Source organism: Heptranchias perlo, unplaced genomic scaffold (genome assembly GCF_035084215.1).
Source record: "Heptranchias perlo isolate sHepPer1 unplaced genomic scaffold, sHepPer1.hap1 HAP1_SCAFFOLD_56, whole genome shotgun sequence".
NCBI lineage: Eukaryota > Metazoa > Chordata > Chondrichthyes > Hexanchiformes > Hexanchidae > Heptranchias > Heptranchias perlo.
The window spans coordinates 1,139,719-1,161,668 of record NW_027139581.1 but is presented as its reverse complement, the minus strand read 5'-3'; the positions used below and the strand labels follow the sequence as shown (position 1 = coordinate 1,161,668).

General features: G+C 43.3%; 1 gene segment (V, D, J or C); it reads left to right on the top strand.

Moving 5' to 3' along the window:
- The first annotated feature begins 3,389 nt into the window (after nucleotides 1-3,389).
- LOC137315700 (Ig heavy chain C region-like) lies at nucleotides 3,390-21,818 on the top strand. The segment is given in 7 exon segments: nucleotides 3,390-3,499; nucleotides 3,787-4,108; nucleotides 5,357-5,406; nucleotides 11,876-12,184; nucleotides 12,298-12,618; nucleotides 13,637-13,945; nucleotides 21,362-21,818. Coding segments are annotated over 7 exon segments (1,749 nt in total).
- Nucleotides 21,819-21,950: the final 132 nt, after the last annotated feature.

Here is a 21,950-nt window from a genome sequence, read left to right as displayed (position 1 = left end):
TACAGATGGGAATATAGAGGAAATATAGAGGGAAATATAGAGGGGAATATAGAGGGGGATATAGAGAGGAAAATGGAGGGGAATGTAGAGTGGAATATAGAGGGAATATAGAGGGGAATATAGGGGGCGAAAAAGAGTGGAATATAGAGGGGCATATAGAGGGGGAATATAGGTGGGACGAAAGAGGGGAAATCGAGATAATATGGAAAGGATTAGAGAGGAGGAATTTAGAGGGGTATAGAGAGGGGAGATAGAGGGGTATTTAGAGAGGGATATAGAGGGTGATGTAGAGGGGGTAAAGAGGGAATAGAGAGGGGCATATAGAGGAGAATATAAAGTAGATTATAGAGAGGAATGAAGAGGGGGAATATTGAAGAAATATAGAGATGGATATAGAGGGGAATATCATGGTCCGAAGGAGGTGCAGACCAGGGCAATAAAATGGCACCCAGTCTCAGGGTATTTAGGTATCAGGCTGGGCTGAAGGAGTTGGAGCTATTTTCATGAGTGAACTCAGGCTTAGAGCAGATGTGACAGAATTTTATATTTTATTTGAAGGAAATAGATTGTGATGAATTAGATGGGATATTTGAGACGGAGAGCAATGGAAGAAGTACATTATATGCTTATTAAACAGGTAGGCAAAGAATTAAGGCAGCTGTTCGTAAGTAATCCTTTCAACAGACAGTCTAACTGCACCAGTCTCACAGTAAAATGGGAATAAGGGAAACATGGAGAAAGAAAGGGTTGTAAAGACCGACCACGTTTCTGTTGTAATTGAGTGAATTCAAATAAAGACATTGTGAGACCTTTTGTCAAACACAAATTGATACATGTTGCATGTCTGAGACTCTGTCTCTCCTCACCCCGGTCAGATTTCCGCTTCATCTCTTTCTGATGAAGATTTGCCCTGATCAGACTAGAGTTACAAGAAGCGGATGGAAATCCTCAGCCTTCTCTTAATGAATAGGTAGAGCAACTCAGGCAATTGGATGTGGATATTGGAGGAGGCCGTATTATCCTGCAAATCAGGAGGGATTGGGGGAATGATTCAGGCAGCGCCAGTGATGAGGGGCCGACCTCAGTCTAGGAAACAAAATTCATGCAAAAATGTGAATGGACATAAGCACCTTTTACATCCCACAAATCGATCCAAATCTACCCGTCCTGCAATCCATCCATCCATTGGTCCGTCCGTCCATCCATCTCAATTACCTATCAATTACCTAACAACTTCATTGAGCATAATTATAGCTTCTGTACCGGTTTTCGGCCCGGCTTGGTGACTGAAGCGCTGAGCTAACTTCCGTCCACGGCCATAAAAGTAATGACAGCAGCAATTTATGAAAATGCCTCAATCAATGAGCAATAATTCTGGCTTTAAAAATTGATCTCAGTACAACTTATTATAACCAATGGGGTGCGTTGTGAAGTCAGTATCAATTGTTGCTGGGTAGATCTGTGTACCTTTAGGCTTTACTCACAATGAATGGAGGTTGAACTCGGCTTTCAGCTCTGCGGTCAGTTGTCAGGAAACAGCTCATTGATTTACTCCACAGAACCCGCAGATGCTTCTTGTAAATTACATTGTGAGTTTTCGCCATTTCCTGACGACAGTAAGACGGACTTCCCGCCAAGGAATGTTTTACAGATATGGCTTGAGTTTGGGTTTCAACAAAACGAGGTTTAACTACTCAGCAAAAACACGTCTTTTACATGCGATAACATCTAAAGTCTAATTGTCTGCAAATCCCCCCTGTACAATATCATAAAATGCGATTATAGAATGTGAGAACCTTGAGATATTATTGAAATAATTTTCAATCCCGAGTACAGACCATTCTAGCCTTGATATTTTCCATAACCTACTATAATCCGGCAGTAGGCTGGGGAAGATGTGCTACTTCCACAAAAATATACAGGCGGTTATTGATATGAGGAACAGAATAACCGATAAAATACAAGCATTTTATGAAATTATTCTTTCTTTACAGGACTCGGGAATACTGAAAGCTGTTCGTGTATAATCAAAGCGAACAACAGCAACGAACACTGAGACGGTGAAATATAGTTACAAACAGATCTGGTCTGACTGTAATTCCAACACTGCATTCAAGTTAAATTTTTAAAAATTATATATATATATATATATGTATATCCAGGGAACGTACCATGTATAATATCATATATTTAATATATACACACAGAATACGTTTATATACATCCATTGATTGTGTAATTAAATTGCACATAGTGCAGAATCTGTTGGTAATTATTCAGTTCCGTTGATTTGTAATTGGAATCAAAAGTTAGAAGAGGCGCTGTAAATTTTGAAATGAATTTACATGTCCAGTTTCTGCGATAGAAATAGATATACGTGTGTGTGTGTGTGTGCGTGTGTGTGTGTGAGTGAGTGAGTGAGAGACACAGACAGACAGATAGAGACAGATATAGAGAGAAATAGAGAGAGAGAGACAGATTTGGAAACAAGTGAACTGTTGCCCACAACACGAATTCTACCCAGCGCTGGGAGTCACGTTCACTGGAACCAAAACAGCTGCATCTCTGATTAATCCAACAATGAATCAAAGATCAGACCTTTAACTAGAACATGTGAACTAATAATCTCACTTTCCTTGTAAAAATTAAAAATCTATCTAACATTAATAAAACAATGTCTACGTTTATTTTTTTGTTTCACACTTTTCAATAGTCTTTAATTTTGCAGTATTAAGGACATTTACAATGTGCAATATGGTAATTCTCATTAGAAAGCAAGGCATTTGAGAATTTAATTCTGAGGGAGACAGTTTTGGAGAAACTGTGTAATCTCCTGCAAAGACAGGTGGATTGCTTCACAATTTACAATCGTTCAATATGAGTAACTTTACCCCACTACCGATAGTAAAGTTAGTATCAGGGGCCCGAGTGATGGGGAGAGCTCACATTAAGTAAAGAACTGCATAGAAACGATATCTGATACCTGAAAATAAAGGCAATAGTTTCCCAAAATTTGTTGAACATCCGATAGAATTGGTACAATAATAATCACTTCCTCTCTCCTTTTGCATTCGATTCAGTGACACCAACTGAATAGGGATTAAAAATGTGGGAGAATCAGACTCCATATACTATCTTTAAACTGAAATTGTTTTGGATTAACTGTATTATCTAGATCGATAACTAGCCAATACAAAGCAAATCTAGTTTTGAGAGGTGAGCACAGAAAATGGATTATTGGTGCTAATTTTTTGATGATCGAAAATCAGATCGTTGAGCTGAGAAAGGAAAAGAGAGGAGGAGCCAAACTACTGCTGAAGGAGGCGGATGATTTCCAGCCCCGGGCTTTAGCTCACGGAGCTCCAGGCAGTTTAAATAGTGGAGCGCTCGGCTTCAGGTCAGCAATCAGGAGGCTGTTCTGGGGAGCAGAGAGTTTGATCAAGAAAGCAAACGATGGCGCTTGGCTTCTACCTCTGTTTACTTCTGTCTTACTTTACCTGTGAGTATTCTTTCCCTTTTCAGCTCAGGGTGGGGGAAATTCCTCTGATTGCACTGTGAAGATTATCTTAGCGAAATTGCAAATACGTCAGGAAAGAACCGATTTATCAGTTCTCCAGCATGACAACAAAATTAAACCTTCAATAATTCGTTCAAGATATTGTACAAAAAGAACGAGAAGATGGATGATTAACCCAGTTCTCGCTTTTAAATATTCTGTTTTACTTTTATGACCATCTTTAATTTTGCCTGTTTTAATGACATCCGATCTTTTCCCCCCACTCTCAGATGTCCAATGCAACATCGTGCTGACTCAATCGGATTCCGTTACCGCAAAGCCCACGGAGACTCAGACACTGTCCTGTTCGGTGAGTGGGTTCAATGTCAACAGCTATTACATGGCTTGGGTTAAGCAAGTTCCTGGGAAAGGGCTGGAGTGGTTACTGAGCTATTATACGCCCACATCCACGAATTATTACGCACCCGGAGTTCAAGATCGATTCACCCCTTCCAAAGACAGCACGACCTTTTATCTGAAAATGACTAATTTGAAGACCGAAGACACCGCCATGTATTACTGTGCAGGATACCCACGGGGAGGGGGTCCGGGGCTGGACCTGTACAAAAACAGGAGGAGAAATCCAACCGTTCCAAATATAACCTGACGGTTAGTAATTAAATAAAGTGCAATGTTAATTGCAGTACTTTCAAATAGACGGTATTTCTTCCCAAAGCATCTTGTTTAAGGACAGTTAACTGATCTAAAATATGAACTGTTGTTGTAATAATGAGGAGAAGGGACTCTGCTGGTGTCCAGCACTTCGATGTGTGAGGAATGGAAATTTGAAGTTAATGCTTGTTTCAATATATTCTACCACTGGTCGCTGATGTGCACAGATGTGTTCTCTTTCTCTCACCCTGAGTGAATTTCTAGTCCGGTTGCAGTCCCAATAAGGGTTTTTTGAAAGTGAATTTTGACAGACAGTGCTGAACAGAGAGCGAGTGCAGTATTTGTGCTGGCGTGTGTCATTGTGATAATACAGTGGATCCACAGTGCTTCATATCGACATCTCGTCATACAGTAACACTGAGCGGGATCCTGCTGAAATCTGTGATCACAAAACCATCATGAACAGCAACATTAGTGTCATTCCATATATATCACTGTCAGAAATATCTCCAAGTTTATAAAACCAGCTATAAAGTGTAAATTGAACTGACGAATTTAAATTCCATGCAAAGACTGGTTGTGTGTCTCAACACTAAAACGTGGCTTTTTATAAACATATAACAAGTTATACTGATACAAGCATCACATTAATGCATCCACTGGTGAATCTGAGTCGAGTTTTTTGTAAGCTGTTTGGAATTTAGATCTACATACGAAAGCTATATGTTGGCAGAAGTATTTGACACGGTGTGTATCATGGTGTATACCTGGGTGGCACAGCATTAACTGTCAATACAAAAACCCTTTCAACATTCATGGGGTGAAACTGGGGCAGTGCTCCGGCTGGAATACAACTGCGAATATATTAAAGTAATATTCATGTATTGCTATCTCGCACTGCAGTCCTGGCGAGGATTAAGCAGGACAACTATAAAAAATATTCACGAAATTGTTGGCGATTTGGAAACTTGTTCATCAACTAATGTATGAGATCGCAAATATCAAAGTAATTTATAAACAATCAAATGGAACCATTTGTTACTATATATAATGATTTTTAATATCACATAAATCTATCGTAACATTACCTTGCCTCTGGAATGTCAAAACTTAAAATAATGTAGACTATTTTCTGTACCGAATGCAGAGCCCCTTATTGTGTGACTCAGATGAAGGAATGTAACACAGTGATTACTGGGGCTACTGGGGACAAGGGACCATGGTGACGGTGACTGCAGGTAAGAAACATGCACTAATTTAGTTGCAGTATTTAATTTGTATGTTTAATCTTGTATTTCGTGTTGTTTTAATAGTTAATTATTTCCACAATCCTGTGAAGTTGGTACTGTTTCCTTAGATTTATTGGTATGTAACTTTTGATTGTGCATCTGAGATTTTATAGATCAAAGCAGCTGTATCACTCTTGCATTTCTCCTTGATTATTGTGGGATCTTGTTTATCTGCGAGTATGGGTTATTTGATACCAGAAACCTGATGCTGATCTGTGTTTATTTTTGTTTCTGCAATGTTTAATTTGACAACATCTGGCTAATGCAGTTCTCGGTTATAATGTTGTCCCAAGTGCTTTGGGCTCAGTCCGAGATCATGTACATCGGGCTCCTTTCAGGATATACTGAAATTCTTTATGAGTGTAGAGTACTCGCTCGGCCGTGTAGAAAACTGCTTAAAAATCCACTCCTGACTCCATCATGTGAAAGACACTGTGAAAATCCGCAGAGTCTGTATTGTTTCAGAGAGCTCAGAAAACTACAGAGATTCTAATTGTGCAGAGACAGAGCATAAAATTATTAGAAGCTCGATGCATCATAGTATCATATAGTATGTAGAGCAGAGGAGGAGGCCATTCGGCCCAACGTGCCTCTGCCAGCTCTTTGAAAGAGCTTCCAATCAGTTCCATCCCCCTGTACTTTTCTCAGAGTCCTGTTTTTTCCCTTCAAGTATTTATCCAATTCCCTTTTGAAAGTTACTTTTAAATCTGCTTCCACCGCCCTTTCACTGCATTCCAAATCATTACAACTCACTTCATAATTTAAAACTCATTTCTGTGCCTTTATTTACATAAAACTAATGTATTCATCTATTAGTATAATATTCGATACGTTCATATTGAATATCTGTCACGAAAAGTTTGTTAACATTTCCACAATGCACAAGGTTGTGGGCAGAAGCAGGTTTAAAATTAATATTGGATTTGATTATAATTTAATACAGCATCAGTTAATATCAATGTTAACTTACAATATAATCAATTAAACACAAACCGCCTTCCACAAATGTCCCATACACAACACCGTCAGGAGAAAATGTCAGAGATGGGAGAAAAATAAATCGATTATGTTACAATTAATTTCACAAATCACCGTGTTTCTTACTCAGTTGTGATTGAGCTCCAAAAGGTCTCACTGCAGATTTTAATTAGTTGCTGTATCCTGGTTTGGTCTTGATGATTTTATATATTATATTTAATTAATGAACAATGTGGAGCCTGTGGCTGGATAGATTTCAATTTAAAATAGCTCTTGGTTTATTAAGTACTTACTCTTCAATGGAGGAAGTTTTATTGTCAGTAAACTGTCCAAAAATGTTGGCTCTTTGTATATTATCTCTTTTAGGCAGTGAGACAGGCTTTACTAAAGAATTGTGCAAATTCATAGGCAGAAAGAGATAAACTGTTATAGAAGCCAAACAACATTTTTAAAATGAATGGGGGTAATTTTGATTTTGGCGACAGTGCGAAACGTGTGCTGGGGAGTCGACAGTCCGTTTAACATCTCTCCCGGCTTTTATTTCCAATGACGTGAATCACCAGTTTTACACTGTCCCGCCAAGTCAAAATTACCACCAATATATTTCAACCAAAGAACTTTCAGGCTTCACAAGGTTGGAAATAGACAAGAAATAAACTAGGCAGAGTGGGGGAAATTATAAGGTTGGAGGCAGCGATGCGAATATTGCTGGAAATTAAGCAGAATTGTTGAAATGATCTTCGTTTAATTAAATTACATTAGTTCATTAAATTTTAAAAACTACTGACCTCGTAAGGCTGGAAGGAAACTAGAAACAATTTTAAACTTCAAACAGATTTGTTTCACTAAAATGACGTTAATATCAACATTAATTTATTATCAGCACTCTGGAGGTAAAATTCAACTTGTGCGGGGCGTAAAACGGGCGGTAGCGGATGGGCTTTCCGAATTACACAACGCCTGGTTTTCCCTGAATTACGCTCCCGTCGAAGTTAGAAGTTCGAACCTAAAGGCTCGTTTCTCCATTTGCTCCGTTATATTCAGGGTCTCTGATAATTAAACGAAGCGATGTTCTGTTTTACACGGATCCTTGTGTAGTTTCAGTTAAACTTGAATTATACTGAATTCCACATTTCGAAGTTAAAGTGTGCAAGATATAGATTCCCGCCTGGGCGTTAAACAATCCCTGCTCTGTGCACAGAGAGGAAATTTGAGTGGGGAGGATTGCACACCTGCTACAAAACTCTCCCGATTTTACTTCCATTAGTTTAAATAGGAGGAAGATCAGGTGGATTCTGTGAGTGACGTCTATTTTTTCCCGATCAGATTTCCCTCCCCCCCTCCCCCTTCCCCAGATTGTTGTTCAGCGCGAAGCTGAGATTATCCTTAATACCCAGCCAGCGAAGACAAAAATCTACCTTTAGTGTTTTATTGAACAGTTTCTCTGCAGACGAGGCTATAGCACAGATCATTTAAGAAACGGAAGAGCGCTACTTTAGCAAATCGAGGTTCTGCAGCTCATCTGTGTTGGTGATTTGAGACCCGAGCCAGGCGGTAAACAAAGAATACAGAGACCCCGGACTCAGATGTGTTGAGGGCGGCGGGAGAATAGGACAGGGAACAGTTCTGGTCCAAAGGTCCTACCCGCATTTGCAAGGCGTTTCTTGGCTGACATTATTAATAGTTATTATTATTGCTGTTAATAATAATATTATTACTACCACATTATTAGTGATACCTTTATTATTGCTGTTGATATTATTATTTATGTATCTTGAAGTGTTGGGACATTAGGAGTAAACAGTAAATACCGCGAAACTTGGCCCAATATTTGATTACAGCAAGAAAGCAAATGGGAGAAGTTGCTCGATGCATCATGAGAGAGAAAGGGTTCACATTAAGAGGTGACATTATTTCTCTATACACCGTTCATTAGACCATGAGAGAGAAATGGTTCACATTAAGAGGTGACATTATTTCTCTATACACCGTTCATTAGACCATGAGAGAGAAATGGTTCACATTAAGAGGTGACATTATTTCTCTACACACAGTTCTTTAGACCATGAGAGAGAAAGGGGTCACATTAAGAGGTGACATTATTTCTCTGTACACCGTTCTTTAGACCATGAGAGAGAAAGGGTTCACATTAAGAGGTGACATTATTTCTCTGTGCACCGTTCTTTAGACCATGAGAGAGAAAGGGTTCACATTAAGAGGTGACATTATTTCTCTATACACCGTTCTTTAGAGCATGAGAGAGAAAGGGTTCACATTAAGAGGTGACATTATTTCTCTACACACAGTTCTTTGGACCATGAGAGAGAAAGGGTTCACATTAAGAGGTGACATTATTTCTCCATACACCGTTCTTTTGACCATGAGAGAGAAAGGGTTCACATTAAGAGGTGACATTATTTCTCTATACACCGTTCTTTCGACCCTGAGAGAGAAAAGCAATGTCAACGACAGCCAATCGGCAGCTCGTTTCCCCCTGCCCGAGCATCTTTTCGATTTAAGGCAGTGCAAAACGGGGCACCGATTGGCTGTCGCCCATTTTGCACCACAGACAAGGATGAATTGATACTCAATGGGCGGTAGCTCACAACTGGCAGTATTGCACCAGCCTCCCGTTATACTTCAATGGGAGTGAATATAAGGAGGGGCGAGAAACAGGCGGCCGATTCGATACCGCCCCTTTGTCCACTGCCCAAGTCGGATTCATGCCCCGAAATCATACCCACACTGAACAAATTCCTCTTCACTTAAATGGAAAAGAAATTTGGGTGGATTGCAAAATGAGGTGCAATTCGTTATCGTCGATTTTGCGCTACTGCCAAAGAAGAATTTAAATATCTCACTTCTCATCCTGTCCATGAGAACCACCTCCTGCTCCCTCAACCCTATTCCCACCAAACTGCTGACCACCAAACTTCCCTTCCTGGCCCCAATGTTAGCTTATATTGTGAACGATACATGTTTGCTGATATTGTTAACGGTTCCATCTCCTCAGGTATTGTCCCCCTCCCCTTCAAATCTGCCCTCATCACCCCCCCCCCAACTAAAAAAACCCACTCATGACCCTTCTGTCCTTGCAAACTACCGCCCCATCTCTAACCCCGCTTTCCTCTCCAAAGTCCTTGAATGTGTTGTCGTCTCCCTAACCCCTGTCACCATCTTTCCCATAACTCCATTATGGACCCCTCCAATCAGGTTTCCGCCCCTGCCACAGTACTGAAATGACCCTTGACAAAGTTACAAATGACATCCTATGTGACTGTGACCGGAGTAAACTTTCCCTCCTCATCTTTTCCGACCTGTCTGCAGCCTTTGACACGGTTCACCACATCATCCTCTTCCAAAGCCTCTCCTCCGTCATCCAACTGGGTAGGACTGCGCTCGCCTGGTTCAATTCTCAGCTACCCAGTCGTAGCCAGAGAACCATCCGCAATGACTTCTCTTCCCGCTCCGTTATCTCTGGAGTCCCCCAAGGATCTATCCTTGACCCTTCCTATTTCTCATCGACATGCTGCCCCGCGGCGACATCATCTGAAAATACAAAGTCAGATTCCACATGGAAGCTGCCGACACCCAGCTCTACCTCACCACCACCTCCCTCAACCCCTCCACTCTCTCTGATTTGTCACACTGCTTGTCCGACATCCAGTGCTGGATAAGCAAAAATTTCCTCCAACTAAATGTTGGGAGGACAGAAGTCGTTGTCTTTGGTCCCCGCCACTAAACCCGTTCCCTAGCCACTGTCTCCATCCCTCTCCCTGGCCATTCTCTGAGGCTGAACCAGACCGTTCGCAAACTCGGCGTCCTATTTGACCCTGAGATGAGATTCGGACCACATATCTGCTCCATCGCCAAGACCGCCTAATTCCACCTCCGTAACATCACCCATCTCCACCCCTGCCTCAGCTCTTCTGCTGCTGAAACCCTCATCCATGCCTTTATTGCCTCTAGATTTGACTATTCCAATGCTCTCCTGGCCTCCCATCTCCCGCCCTCCATAAACCTGGGCTGATCGAAAACTCTGCTGCCCCGTATCCTAACTCGCACAAAGTCCCGTTCACCCATCACACCTGTACTCGCTGACCTCCATTGGCTGTCGGTCCGGGAACGCCTCGATTTTAAAGTTCACATCCTTGTTTTCAAATCCCTCCATGGCCTCACCCCTCCCTATCTCTGTAACCTCCTCCAGCCGTACAACCCTCCGAGGCCACCAATTCTGGCCTCTTGCGTATCCTCGATTTTAATCGCTCCACCATTGGTGGCCGTGCCATCAGCTGTCTTGGCCCTAAACTCTGTAATCCCCTCCCTAAACCTCGCCGCCTCTCTACCTCTCCCTCTCCTTGAAGAATCTCCTTTAAACCTACCTCTTTGACCAAGCATTTGTTCAGCTGTCCCAATATCTCCTTCTGTGCCTCAGTGACATTTTATGACATTGAAGGGGCTATATAATTGCAAGATGTTTTTGGCGTACAATCGCATTTTTAGAATTATATATTCACACTTTAGATCTGTTTGCACATCCGAACACTTAGTTTCATATCCCTGAGTATACAGTCCCACATTCTGCACACTAATTAAATTATATCTGCCACATGCCCGCCCATTCTCCTATCCTGCCTCTGTCTTCATGAAGACTTTTACATTCCTCCTCGCTGCTTGCCAAATCATGTACTTTTTTGTCGTTAGCAACTTTCGAGATTTTATTCCCTGTCGCCAAGTGTAAACCATGGAATGTATGTAAACAGAAGTGCCCCGAATACTGACACCAGGAGGACTTCACTTTCCAGCCGTTCTCCAATCTGAAGGACACGTTAACCGTTTCTCTGTGTTTCCTGTCCATCAACCAACTTTCCATCCCTGCTGCTCACAGTTCCTCTAAACGTATACGCCTGATTTTTTATCCAGCCCCCTCTTGGCCTCGATGGATATTCAGACTTATATGCCGAGAAATTCGTCAGAGCTGCTCCCGCTCCGCCTGCGAGACTTTGTGGGAAGTGGAGTGGAAACTCCGTTTACAGGGAGTAGCCTGGGGGAATTTCCAGACCTGTGATATTAATATTTTTGCCTGAACTTTACTTGAGAACAGTTAGGGGAGAGAATATGTCCTCGTCATTGGAGTGGCGACAAGGAGTTCGGCGAAGTCAATGATACAATTTCCTTGTACTGAGTCTGGGTGGATGGAGCTTGATGGGCCGAATGGACTTTCCTGTCTCCGGACTTTCGGATGCACCAGACTGGGGTTCGGTGAGCCCATTTCAAGTCAGGCCTCACAATTAGCAGAGGCTCACTTTTCACTGTTGTTTGTGATCCTCAAATGATGCAATTGGTGCAGATTCTGGCGGATATTCAAAACATGAGGGCGTTTCATGTAAATGTGATCGCGGAGTTTCACTTTTGTGTTCAATTTGTTCCTCTTTCACAGCTGAACCGTCTACTCCGACACTCTTCGCCCTGCTATCGTCCTGTGGAGAACCCAATACTGAAGGTTTGGTGACGGTCGGGTGCTTGGCGATGAACTATTCTCCCGAAAAAGCCATCCTTTCCTGGACCAAAAATGACCAAAGCATCACCAGTGGATTCATGACCTACCCGTCAGTGTTCAACAAGAAGGGAACCTACACCCTGAGCAGCCAGTTAACGATCCCCGAGTCAGAGATGGAGAGCAGCAAAGTCTACTGCGTGGTTCGGCACAGCGGATCTGCCTGGAAGACAGTGAAGCTGCCCATTCCAGGTTAGTGTGAGCTCGATGGCGACCAAGATGTGAAAAGATAACAGAATTTTCCAATACAGAATTATTTAATTTTGAAATGGTGAAATCTCCTTTGTTTCCTTGAATTCCCATAGAAAGATTGCCTGCGGTCCCTCCAACTGTTATCCTCACGCAAAGTTCACCTCAGGAAATCTTATCCAGCAAACATGTAACGGCCGTGTGTTTAATATCCGAATTCCGACCAAAACCCATCGACGTGCAGTGGCTGAAGGGCGGATTGCCCGTGAAGTCCGGGTTCGTCACCTCTCCTCCCTGTGAAGAGAACGGCAACTTCAGCGTCAGTAGTCGGCTGGAAATCACCTCCAGGGAATGGTTCAACGGTGCGGTATACACCTGCTCCGTCACTCACAAAGCGAGCAAGAGCATCCAGAGCAAAAATATCACCAGTTCTCCTGGTAAGAGGCAAACCGGGAGCTGAGGCCAGATGCATCTAAGTGCCAAATTCTACCGAAATTTACAGTCAGTGTTCCGTGGGGTGGGGGTGAGGGTGTGTGGGGGGACTGATAACTTCTTTCACCAATTATTAGGAACATATCATTGATGTTATTGATCATCTCTGAGTCAGAAGGTCGTGGGTTCAATCCCACTCCAGAGACTTGAGCATAAAATCGAGGCTGACACTCCCAGTCAGGACTGATGGAGCGCTGCACTATGGGAGGTGCCATCTTGTTGAGACGTTAAACCGAGGCCCCGATCTGCCCTCTCAGGTGAAAGGAAAAGATCACACAGCAATATCTAGAAGACAAGCAATGGAGTTCTCCCCTGTGTCCTGGCCAATATTTATCCCTCAACCAACATCACTAAAAGAGATTACCCGGTCATTATCACATTGCTGTTGGTGGGAGCTTGCTGTGAGCAAATTGATAGCTGAGTTTCCAACATTTCAACAGTGACCACACGTCAAAAGTAGTTTTTTGTCTGTAAAGCGCTCTGGGACGTCCTGAGGTGATGAAAAGCGCTGTATAAATGCAAGTTCTTTCTTTCTTTACCGAGTATCTAGTTACTTGCTTCCTTCTCCTGGACGGCCTGACTCTCTCTGCCTCTGTTACAGTTCAGTGAGCACTGCAGACGTTCCAGAGCCCCGCCCCAGAAGGGATTCCTCTGCGGACATGTCATCGGATCAGTCTGCGATCCTGGTCCCAGTTTTGTTCTCAGTGAGCCGAAATCAGGCGGTGCGCAAGTAGAGCATCAGAGCTGTGCTTCAACACAACTGTTCCAGGGAATGGGGGAGTCACCAATGGTCACATTCCTGATTAGTGGCACGGAAAATCAGGCGCACTGTATAATGGGAGGCTGAGTCCATATCGCCCAAAGTAAAAATGACTTTCCTTGTCTTTAATCAAATAAAGGCTGAACGTTCGCTTCACAATTCTCCAGAGAATAGATCGGTTCACATTTATTTTCCTCTCACAGATTGTCCTCCACCCGGTGAACCAGAAGTCACAATTCTGCCACCATCACAAGAACAGGTTTTACTGGAGGCGACGGTGACTTTGACCTGTGTCGTGTCTGATGCTCCGAATGGGGTCAACGTGTCCTGGACCAGAGAACAGCAGCCTTTAAAATCAGAGATTGCCGTCCAACCTGGCGAGGGCTCCGACAGCCTGATCAGCAAAGTAGACATCTCGACACAAGCGTGGCTGAGTGGGGATACGTTCTATTGCGTGGTGAGCCATCAGGATCTTCCAACTCCTAAAAGAGCGTCCATACACAAGGAACGAGGTGAGCAGTGAGGTTGCAGCAACAAGTGTCACATTGTGAATCTTCTCAGTGCGTGTACATGACTTCTATTCATTAAATATATGCATAGTCTATCCCCATGGCATAGTTTAGTCCATCCACCACCTTAAACATTCATTCCCTCCACCACCGGCTCACTGTGGTTGCAGTGTGTACCATCTACAGGATACACTGCAGCAACTCGTGCACGCTTCTTTGGCAGCACCTCCCAAACCCGCGGCCCCTACCAACAGGTGCATGGGAACACCATCACCTCCAAGTTCACCTTAAAATCACAACTCATCCCGATTTGGGCAAATATCGCCATTCCTTCATTGTCCCATTCAAATTTCCGGAACTCCCTCCTAACAGCACTGTGGGAGTACCTTCACTATACGGACTGTAGCGGGTCAAGCAGAAGGCTCACCATCACTTTCTCAAGGACAACTATGGATGGGCAATAAAAGCCGACCTCACGAGAGGCGCCCACATCCCGGGAATGAATAAACAATAAAGTTGGTAAATGGATAAAATGGAGAGGAAACTCTTTTATTCCGAACGAAAGGCTTTTCTCACTTCTCGGTCCCCTCTGCAGAGCTTGGATTAGAGGAAACTCTTTTACCCCCACCATGGCAAGTAGCGAAATTGAACTCAATAATCCTGTAAATTCGCTGGCTGACACCGGAGAAACTGAGGGAGTCCAGAACAAGGGGCCATAACCTTAATATTAGAGCTAGGTCGTTCAGGGGTGATGCGAGGGAACATTTCTTCATACAAACGGCAGTGGGAATCTGGAACTCTCTCCCCAAAAAAGCTGGTGAGGCTGGAGGTCAATTGGAAATTTCAAAACTGAGATTAATAGTTTGTTGCTGGATTACGTGCAATCCGGAGCAAATCCACTGCACCACGGGAGACTCGGCTGAACTGCGAGCGAGCGAAATGCAGTTGTTATAGGGGGTTCAATAGTCTTACTAAAATTGTACAGGGCTTTGTTGAGACCTCACCTGGAGTATTGCGTACAGTTTTGGTCTGCTTATCTGAGGAAGGATAAACTTGCCTTTGATGCGGTGCAAAGAAGATTCACTGGATTGATTCCTGGGAGGAGAGGGTTGTCCTGTGAGGAGAGATTGAGTACAATGGCCTTATACTCTCTGGATTTTAGAAGAATGAGAGGTGATCTCATTGAAAAATATAAGATTCTGAGGGGGCTTGACAGGGTAGATGCTGAGAGGTTGTTTCCCCTGGCTGGAGCTAAGGGGCATAGACTCAGGATAAGGGGTCGACCATTTAAGACTGAGGTGAGGTGGAATTTCTTCACTCAGAGGGTTGTGAATCTGTGAAATTCTCTACCCCAGAGGAATGTGGATGTTGAGTCGTTGAATATATTCAAGGCTGAGATAGATAGATTTTTGGACTCTGGGGGAATTATTGGTAAAAAGATAATGTGCTTCGGAAATTATTTGGGCTAAAGGCTGACAAATCCCCAGGGCCTGATAATCTGCATCCCAGAGTAATAAAGGAAGTGGCCCTTGAAATAGTGGATGCATTGGTGATCATCTTCCAAAATTCTATAGACTCTGGAACAGTTCCTACAGCTGGAGGCTGGCAAATGTAACCCCACTATTTCAAACAGGAGGGAGAGAAAAAACAGGGAATTACAGACCAGTTAGCGTAACATCAACAGTGGGAAAAATGCTATCGTCTATTATGAAAGATGTGACAACAGAATACTTGGAAGGCATTCACGTGAATGGACAAAGTCAGTTTGGTTTATGAAAGGGAAATCATGCTTAACAAATCTACTGGAGTTTTTTGAGGATGTAACCAGCAGAATAGATAAGGGAGAACCAGTAGATGTGGTGTATTTGGATTTTCAGATGGCTTTTGATAAGGTGCCACACAAGAGGTTAGTGTGCAAAATTAAAGCACATGGGATTGGGGGGAATATATTGGCATGGATCGAGAATTGTTTGACAGACAGGAAACAGAGAATAGGAATAAACGGGTCTTTTTCCGGGTGCCAGGCAGTGACTAGTGAGGTATCGCAGGGAACAGTGCTTGGGCCCAAGCTATTCACAATATATATCAATGATTTGGATGAGGGAACTAAATGTAACATTTCCAAGTTTGCAGACGATACCAAGCTGGGGTGGAATGAGAGCTGTAAGGAGGATGCAAAGAGTGATTTAGACAAGTTGGGTGAGTGGGCAAGAACATGGCGGATGCAGTATAACGTGGATAAATGTGAGGTTATCAACTTTGGTTGTAAAAACAGAAAGGCAGATGATTATCTGAATGGTGATAGTTTGGGAAAAGGGGAGGTGCAACGAGACCTGGGTGTCCTTGCACACCAGTCGCTAAAAGCGAGCATTTGAGTACAGGAGCAGGGATATCTCACTATAGTTATACGGGGCCTTGGTGAGACCACATCTGGAGTATTGTGTGCAGTTTTGGTCTCCTTATCTGAGGAAGGATGTCCTTTCCATGGAGGGAGTGCAACGAAGGTTTACCAGACTGATTCCTGGGATGGCAGGATTGATGGCAGGATGAGGAGGGATTGGAATGACTCGGCCTATATTCACCAGAGTTTAGAAGAATGAGAGATGATCTCATCGAAAAATACAAAATTCTAACAGGACTAGACAGACTTGATGCAGGGAGGATGTTCCCGATTGCTGGGGAGTCCAGAACCAGGGGTCACAGACTCAGGATACGGGGTATACCACTTCTCACCGGGGTGAGGAGACATTTTTTCAATCAGAGGTTGGTGAACCTGTGGAATTTTCTACCACAGAGGGCAGTAGAGGCCAAGTCATCAGATGTATTCAAGAAGGAGATCGATATATGTGTTAACGTTAAAGGGATCAAGGGATATGGGGATAAAGCAGGAACAGGGCACTGAGTTAGACGATCGGCTATTATCATTTTCATGACAGAGCAGGCCCGAAGGGCCGAATGGCCTACTCTTGCTCCTATTTTCTATGTTTCTATGATTCAAGGGATATGGGGATCGGGCTGGAAAGTGGAGTTGAGGTTGAAGATCAGCCATGATCTTATTGAATGTTGGAGCTGGTTCGGGAGTCCGTATGGCCTACTCCTGCTCGTATTTCTTATGTTCTTATATTATTGTGTTCAGGGAGATAGACCGGCGTTTCTGCAAGGGCCGACATGAGTCCTGTATGTGTGTTGTCTCCCTGGTGCCAGGGTAAAGGACAACATTGAGAGATGCGGGACCTTTTGAGGAGGGAAGGGGAACAGCCAGAAATCATGGTCCATGTGGGAACCGATGACATAGGAAGGAAAAGTTCCTGCAGTCAGAGTTTCAGGAGCTAGGGAGGAAGTTCAAAAGTAGCACCTCAAAGGTAGTAAAATCTGGATTACTCCCAGAGCCAAGCGCTAGTGAGTATAGGACTGGCCGAATAAGATTTGCTAATGCGTGGCTGGAGAAATGGTGCAGGAGTGTGGGTTTCAGATACCTGGGACATTGGGAGCAGTTGTGAGGCAGGAGGGATCCGATCAAGATGGACGGGTTGCACCTCAACAGAGCTGGGAAGTTAACTGCTGCTATGGGCGAGGGTTTAAACAAATTTGACAATAGGGTGGGCACCAGGATGAAACATTATAGAGAAGAAGCAAGGTGCACAGAGGACTGGGAGGGACAAATAGCACTTGAGCAAAGAGTACTTCAGAAATAGGATGGATCAGACAGGGGGAAATTAGGCAGTCTAAGATGAGCTTGGAGTGCATGTGTGTAAATGCACGTGGCGTGGTAAATAAGGTTGGTGAGCTGCAGGCTCAAGTCGCCACATGGGACTGTGATATAGAGACAATGGCAGAGACATGGCTCAAAGGTTGGGGGGAATGGGTACTTTATATTCCTGTCTACACTGTATTCAGGAAAGATAGTGAAGGAAAGAAAGGAGGTGTGGCAGTATTGATCAATTAAACTATTATAGCACTGGAAAGTGATGATAAAGGTGAGGGGGTGTCAAAGACAAAATCCATTTGGTTAAAATTAAAGAACAATGGAGGAGCTATTTCACTACTGGGTGTGTACTATAGGCCACCAGATAATGGGAAGGAGATACAGGAACAAATTTGCAGGCAAGTTACGGGAAGATGCAAGAACGATAGATTAGTGATAATGGGGGGCCTTCCATTATCCCAATATAGGCTGGGACAGCAACAATGTATCGGGCAAAGACGGGAAGGAATTCCTGAAATGTGTACAAGAGAACTTTGTTGAACAATGTGTTTCCAGCCCAGCGGGGAAGGAAGCAATGCTGGATCTAGTTCTGGGAATGAAGTGAAGCATGATTCAGTGGGGGAGCATTTGGGGAACAGTGATCATAATATCATGAGATTTAGAATAGTCATGGAAAATGACAATCTAATGTGAAAATATTTAACTGGAGGAGGGCTAATTTCAGTGAGTTACAAAGGGATCGGAATCAAAGATTGGTTTGCAAAATAGTAATTGAAGAATGGGAGGCCTTCAATGAGGAAATGGTTCACATCCAGTCCCACGAGGGGGAAAGGAAGGCCATCCAAAACTAGAGCTCATTTGATGACTAAAGATATAGAGATTACAATGAAACAGAAAAAGGAGGTTTATGACAAATGTAAGGCACATAATACAATTTAGGACTAAGTTGAATACAGAAAGTACAGAGGAGATTTAAAAAGGAAATAAGAGCGGCAAAGAGAATATGAGAATAGATTAGCGGCCAGCATAAAAGGGAACCCAAACGTTTTTATAAAGATGTAAATTGTAAAAGGGTAGTGAAAGGAAGGGTGGGACCGATTAGGGACAAAAAAAAGAGATCTTCTTGTGGAGGAAGAGGGCAGGGCTGAGGTACTAAATGAATGCACCGCATTGGTCTTCACTAGAGAAAAGGATGCTGCCACTGTAACAGTAAAAGGGGGTCAGTAGCGATATGGGATAGGATAAAAATAGATAGACGAGGTACTTAAAAGATTGGCAGTACTCAAAGTAGAAAAGTCACCCGGTCCAGATGGGATGCAACCGAGGTTTCTGAGGGAAGTAAGGGTGGAAATTACGGAGGCTCTCACCACAATTTCCGATCCTCCTTAGATATGGGAATGGCACCGGAGGACTGGAGGATTGCAAATGTTACAGACTTGTTCAAAAAGGTAAACCCGGCAGTTACAGACCAGTCAGCCGAATGTCGGTGGTGGGGAAACTTTTCGAGAGAATAATCCGGGACAAAATTAATTGGCACTTGGAAAATTCAGCACGGATTTGTTAAAGGAAAATCGTGTTTGATAACTTGATTGAGCTCTTTGATGAAGTAACGGGAAGGGTTAATGAGTGTAATGTGGTTGATGTTGTGTATATGGACTTCCAGAAGGCATTTGATAAAGTACCACATAATAGACTTGTAAGCGAAATTAAAGCCCCCGGGATTAAAGAGAAAGCGGCAGCGTGGATACAAAATTGTCTAATCATAGAATGGTTCCAGCTCAGATTGAAGCCATTCGGCCCATCGTGCCCCTGCCGGCTCTTTATAAGAGAAATCCACTTAGTCCCATTTAGCCTACGCTTGCCCAGTACCAGTGCAATTTTTTCCCTTGAAGTATTTGTCCAATTCCTTTTTAAAAGCCACGATTGAATCTGCTTCCACCACCCTTGCACTCCGGTCCCAAAACTGGTCCCACTGCCCCAAGACTCTGAAGCCATCCATCCTGAGCCATGTCTGCAGCCACGAATTAACCTGCCTTATCTTCCAATTTCTGGACTCACTAGCGGGTGGCACTGGGAGTAATCCAGAGATTACTACCTTTGAGGTCTTGCTTTTCAACTTCCTCCCTCGCTCCTGAAACACTGACCGCAGGAACTCATCCACTTTTCTTTCCTTTGTCGCTAAGGGACAGAAAGCAAAGAGTAGTGTTGAACGATAGTTTCTCAGACTGGAGGGAAGTATAGAGTGGTGTTCTCCAGGAATCAGCATGACATGGACTTGGGTATACTGGGTACAATTACAAAGTTTGCTGATGACACGAAACTCGGAAATGTAAATAATGTGAAGGATAGTAACTAACTTTAGGAGGACATAGACAAACTGGTGAAATGTGCAGAGACATGGCAGATGTAATTTAACGCAGAGAAGTATGAAGTGATGCATTCTTTGGGAGGAAGAATGAAGAGACACAATATAAACTAAATGGTAGAATTTTAAAGGGAGTGCAGGAACAGAGAGACCTGGGGGTGTACGTACAGAAATCTTTGAAGGTGGAAGGAGAAGTTGAGAATGCTGTTAATAAACCATATGTGATCCTCGGCTTTTGTAATAGAGGCACAGAGCACAGAAGCAAATAAGTTACGCTAAATCTTTATAAATCATTGGTTAGGTTTCAGCTGGAGTATTGTGTTCAATTCTTGGCACCACACTTTAGAAAGGATGTCAAGGCCTTAGAGAGGGTGCAGACGAGATTTACTAGAATGGCAGCAGGGATGAGAGATTTCAGTTATTTGGAGACTGGAGAGGCCGGGATTGTTCTCCTTGGAACAGAAAATGTTAAGGGGAGATGTTATGGAGGTATTCAAAATCATGAAGGGTTTTGATCAGGTAAATAAGGAGAAACTGTTTCCAGTGGCAGAAGGTTTGGTTACCAGAGGATACAGATTTAAAGTGGTTGGCAAAAGAGCCAGAGGCGACATGAGGAAACATTTTTTTCGCACCGAGATGTAATGATCTGAATGTTCTGCCTGAAAGGGTGGTGGAAGCAGATTCAATCGTAACTTTCAAAAGGGAATTGGTTAAATACTTGAAGGGAAAAAATAGACAGCTATCGGGAAAGAGCAGGGTAATGGGAATAATTGGATAGCGCATTCAAAGAGCCGGAATAGGTACGTTGGGCCGAATGGCCTCCTTCTGTGCTGTACTATATTATGATACTGTGATAAAGGGTATTGAGAGATATTGAACCAAGCGAGTAAATGCAGTTGAGAAACAGATCAGCCATGTTATAATTGAATGGCGGAACAGACTCGATGGCCTGAATGGCCTCCTGCTGTTCCTATGTTCCTGAACTGACCGTTAAAAATCCGAACTCTTTTTCCATTGTCCTTTCACTGTCCATATCCGAAGGGAGGCTATCACCCCTATGCGATCTTCGCCACATGTGGCTTTGCTCCAGGACGATGTAGTTGTCCTCTCAAATTATCTACAAGCCACTCAGTTACATTTCTCAAACGATGGCCTTCTCAAGGCACGTAGAGGAGAGGAGAGATGTCACCTTAAGTGACTCGTGCACAAAGCAACAAACAGAGTTTTTAAAATTAGGCAAGGGGACGATATCTCGGAGTGCAAAGTGAATCTTCACAACCTAAAGCTGCGCTTTATTCCCTCTATGATCGCCTCTCACTTATTAATATCCAAACATTTTTTTCTGTAGATCCAAATCCACAGGAACCGTCTGTGTTTGTCCTCCTCCCGTTAGCAGAAGAAATCTCCGCTCAGCGGTCTATGACCCTCACCTGCTTAGTGAGAGGTTTCTCTCCCAGAGAGATCTTTGTCAAGTGGACCGTTAATAACAAGAAGCTGAATTCCAGCGGCTACAAGAACACTGAGGTGATGGCGGAGAACGACAGTAGCTCCTTCTTCATGTACAGCATGTTATCCATTAAGACGGAGGATTGGACCAGCGGTGCTTCTTACTCCTGTGTGGTCGGACATGAAGCCATTCCCTTGAAGATAATGAGCAGAACGGTTAATAAATCGAGCGGTAAACCGAGTTTTGTGAACATTTCCCTTGTACTGATGGACACCGTGAATTCTTGTCAATGAGATTATCTCATTTCCATTCCTTAATTAACAGCAAATAAAGACCCTTTTTCTGTTAACGAGTCAAATGTATGGGAATTGAATTATTTTTGTTGGTCGGGAGCAGGATATGTTCCCTTTGGAGACCCAATGCGCCAACATTCCGTTGGAACGCAAGAACAGGAGGAGGCCATTCAGCCCTTCGAGCCTGTTCCCCCATT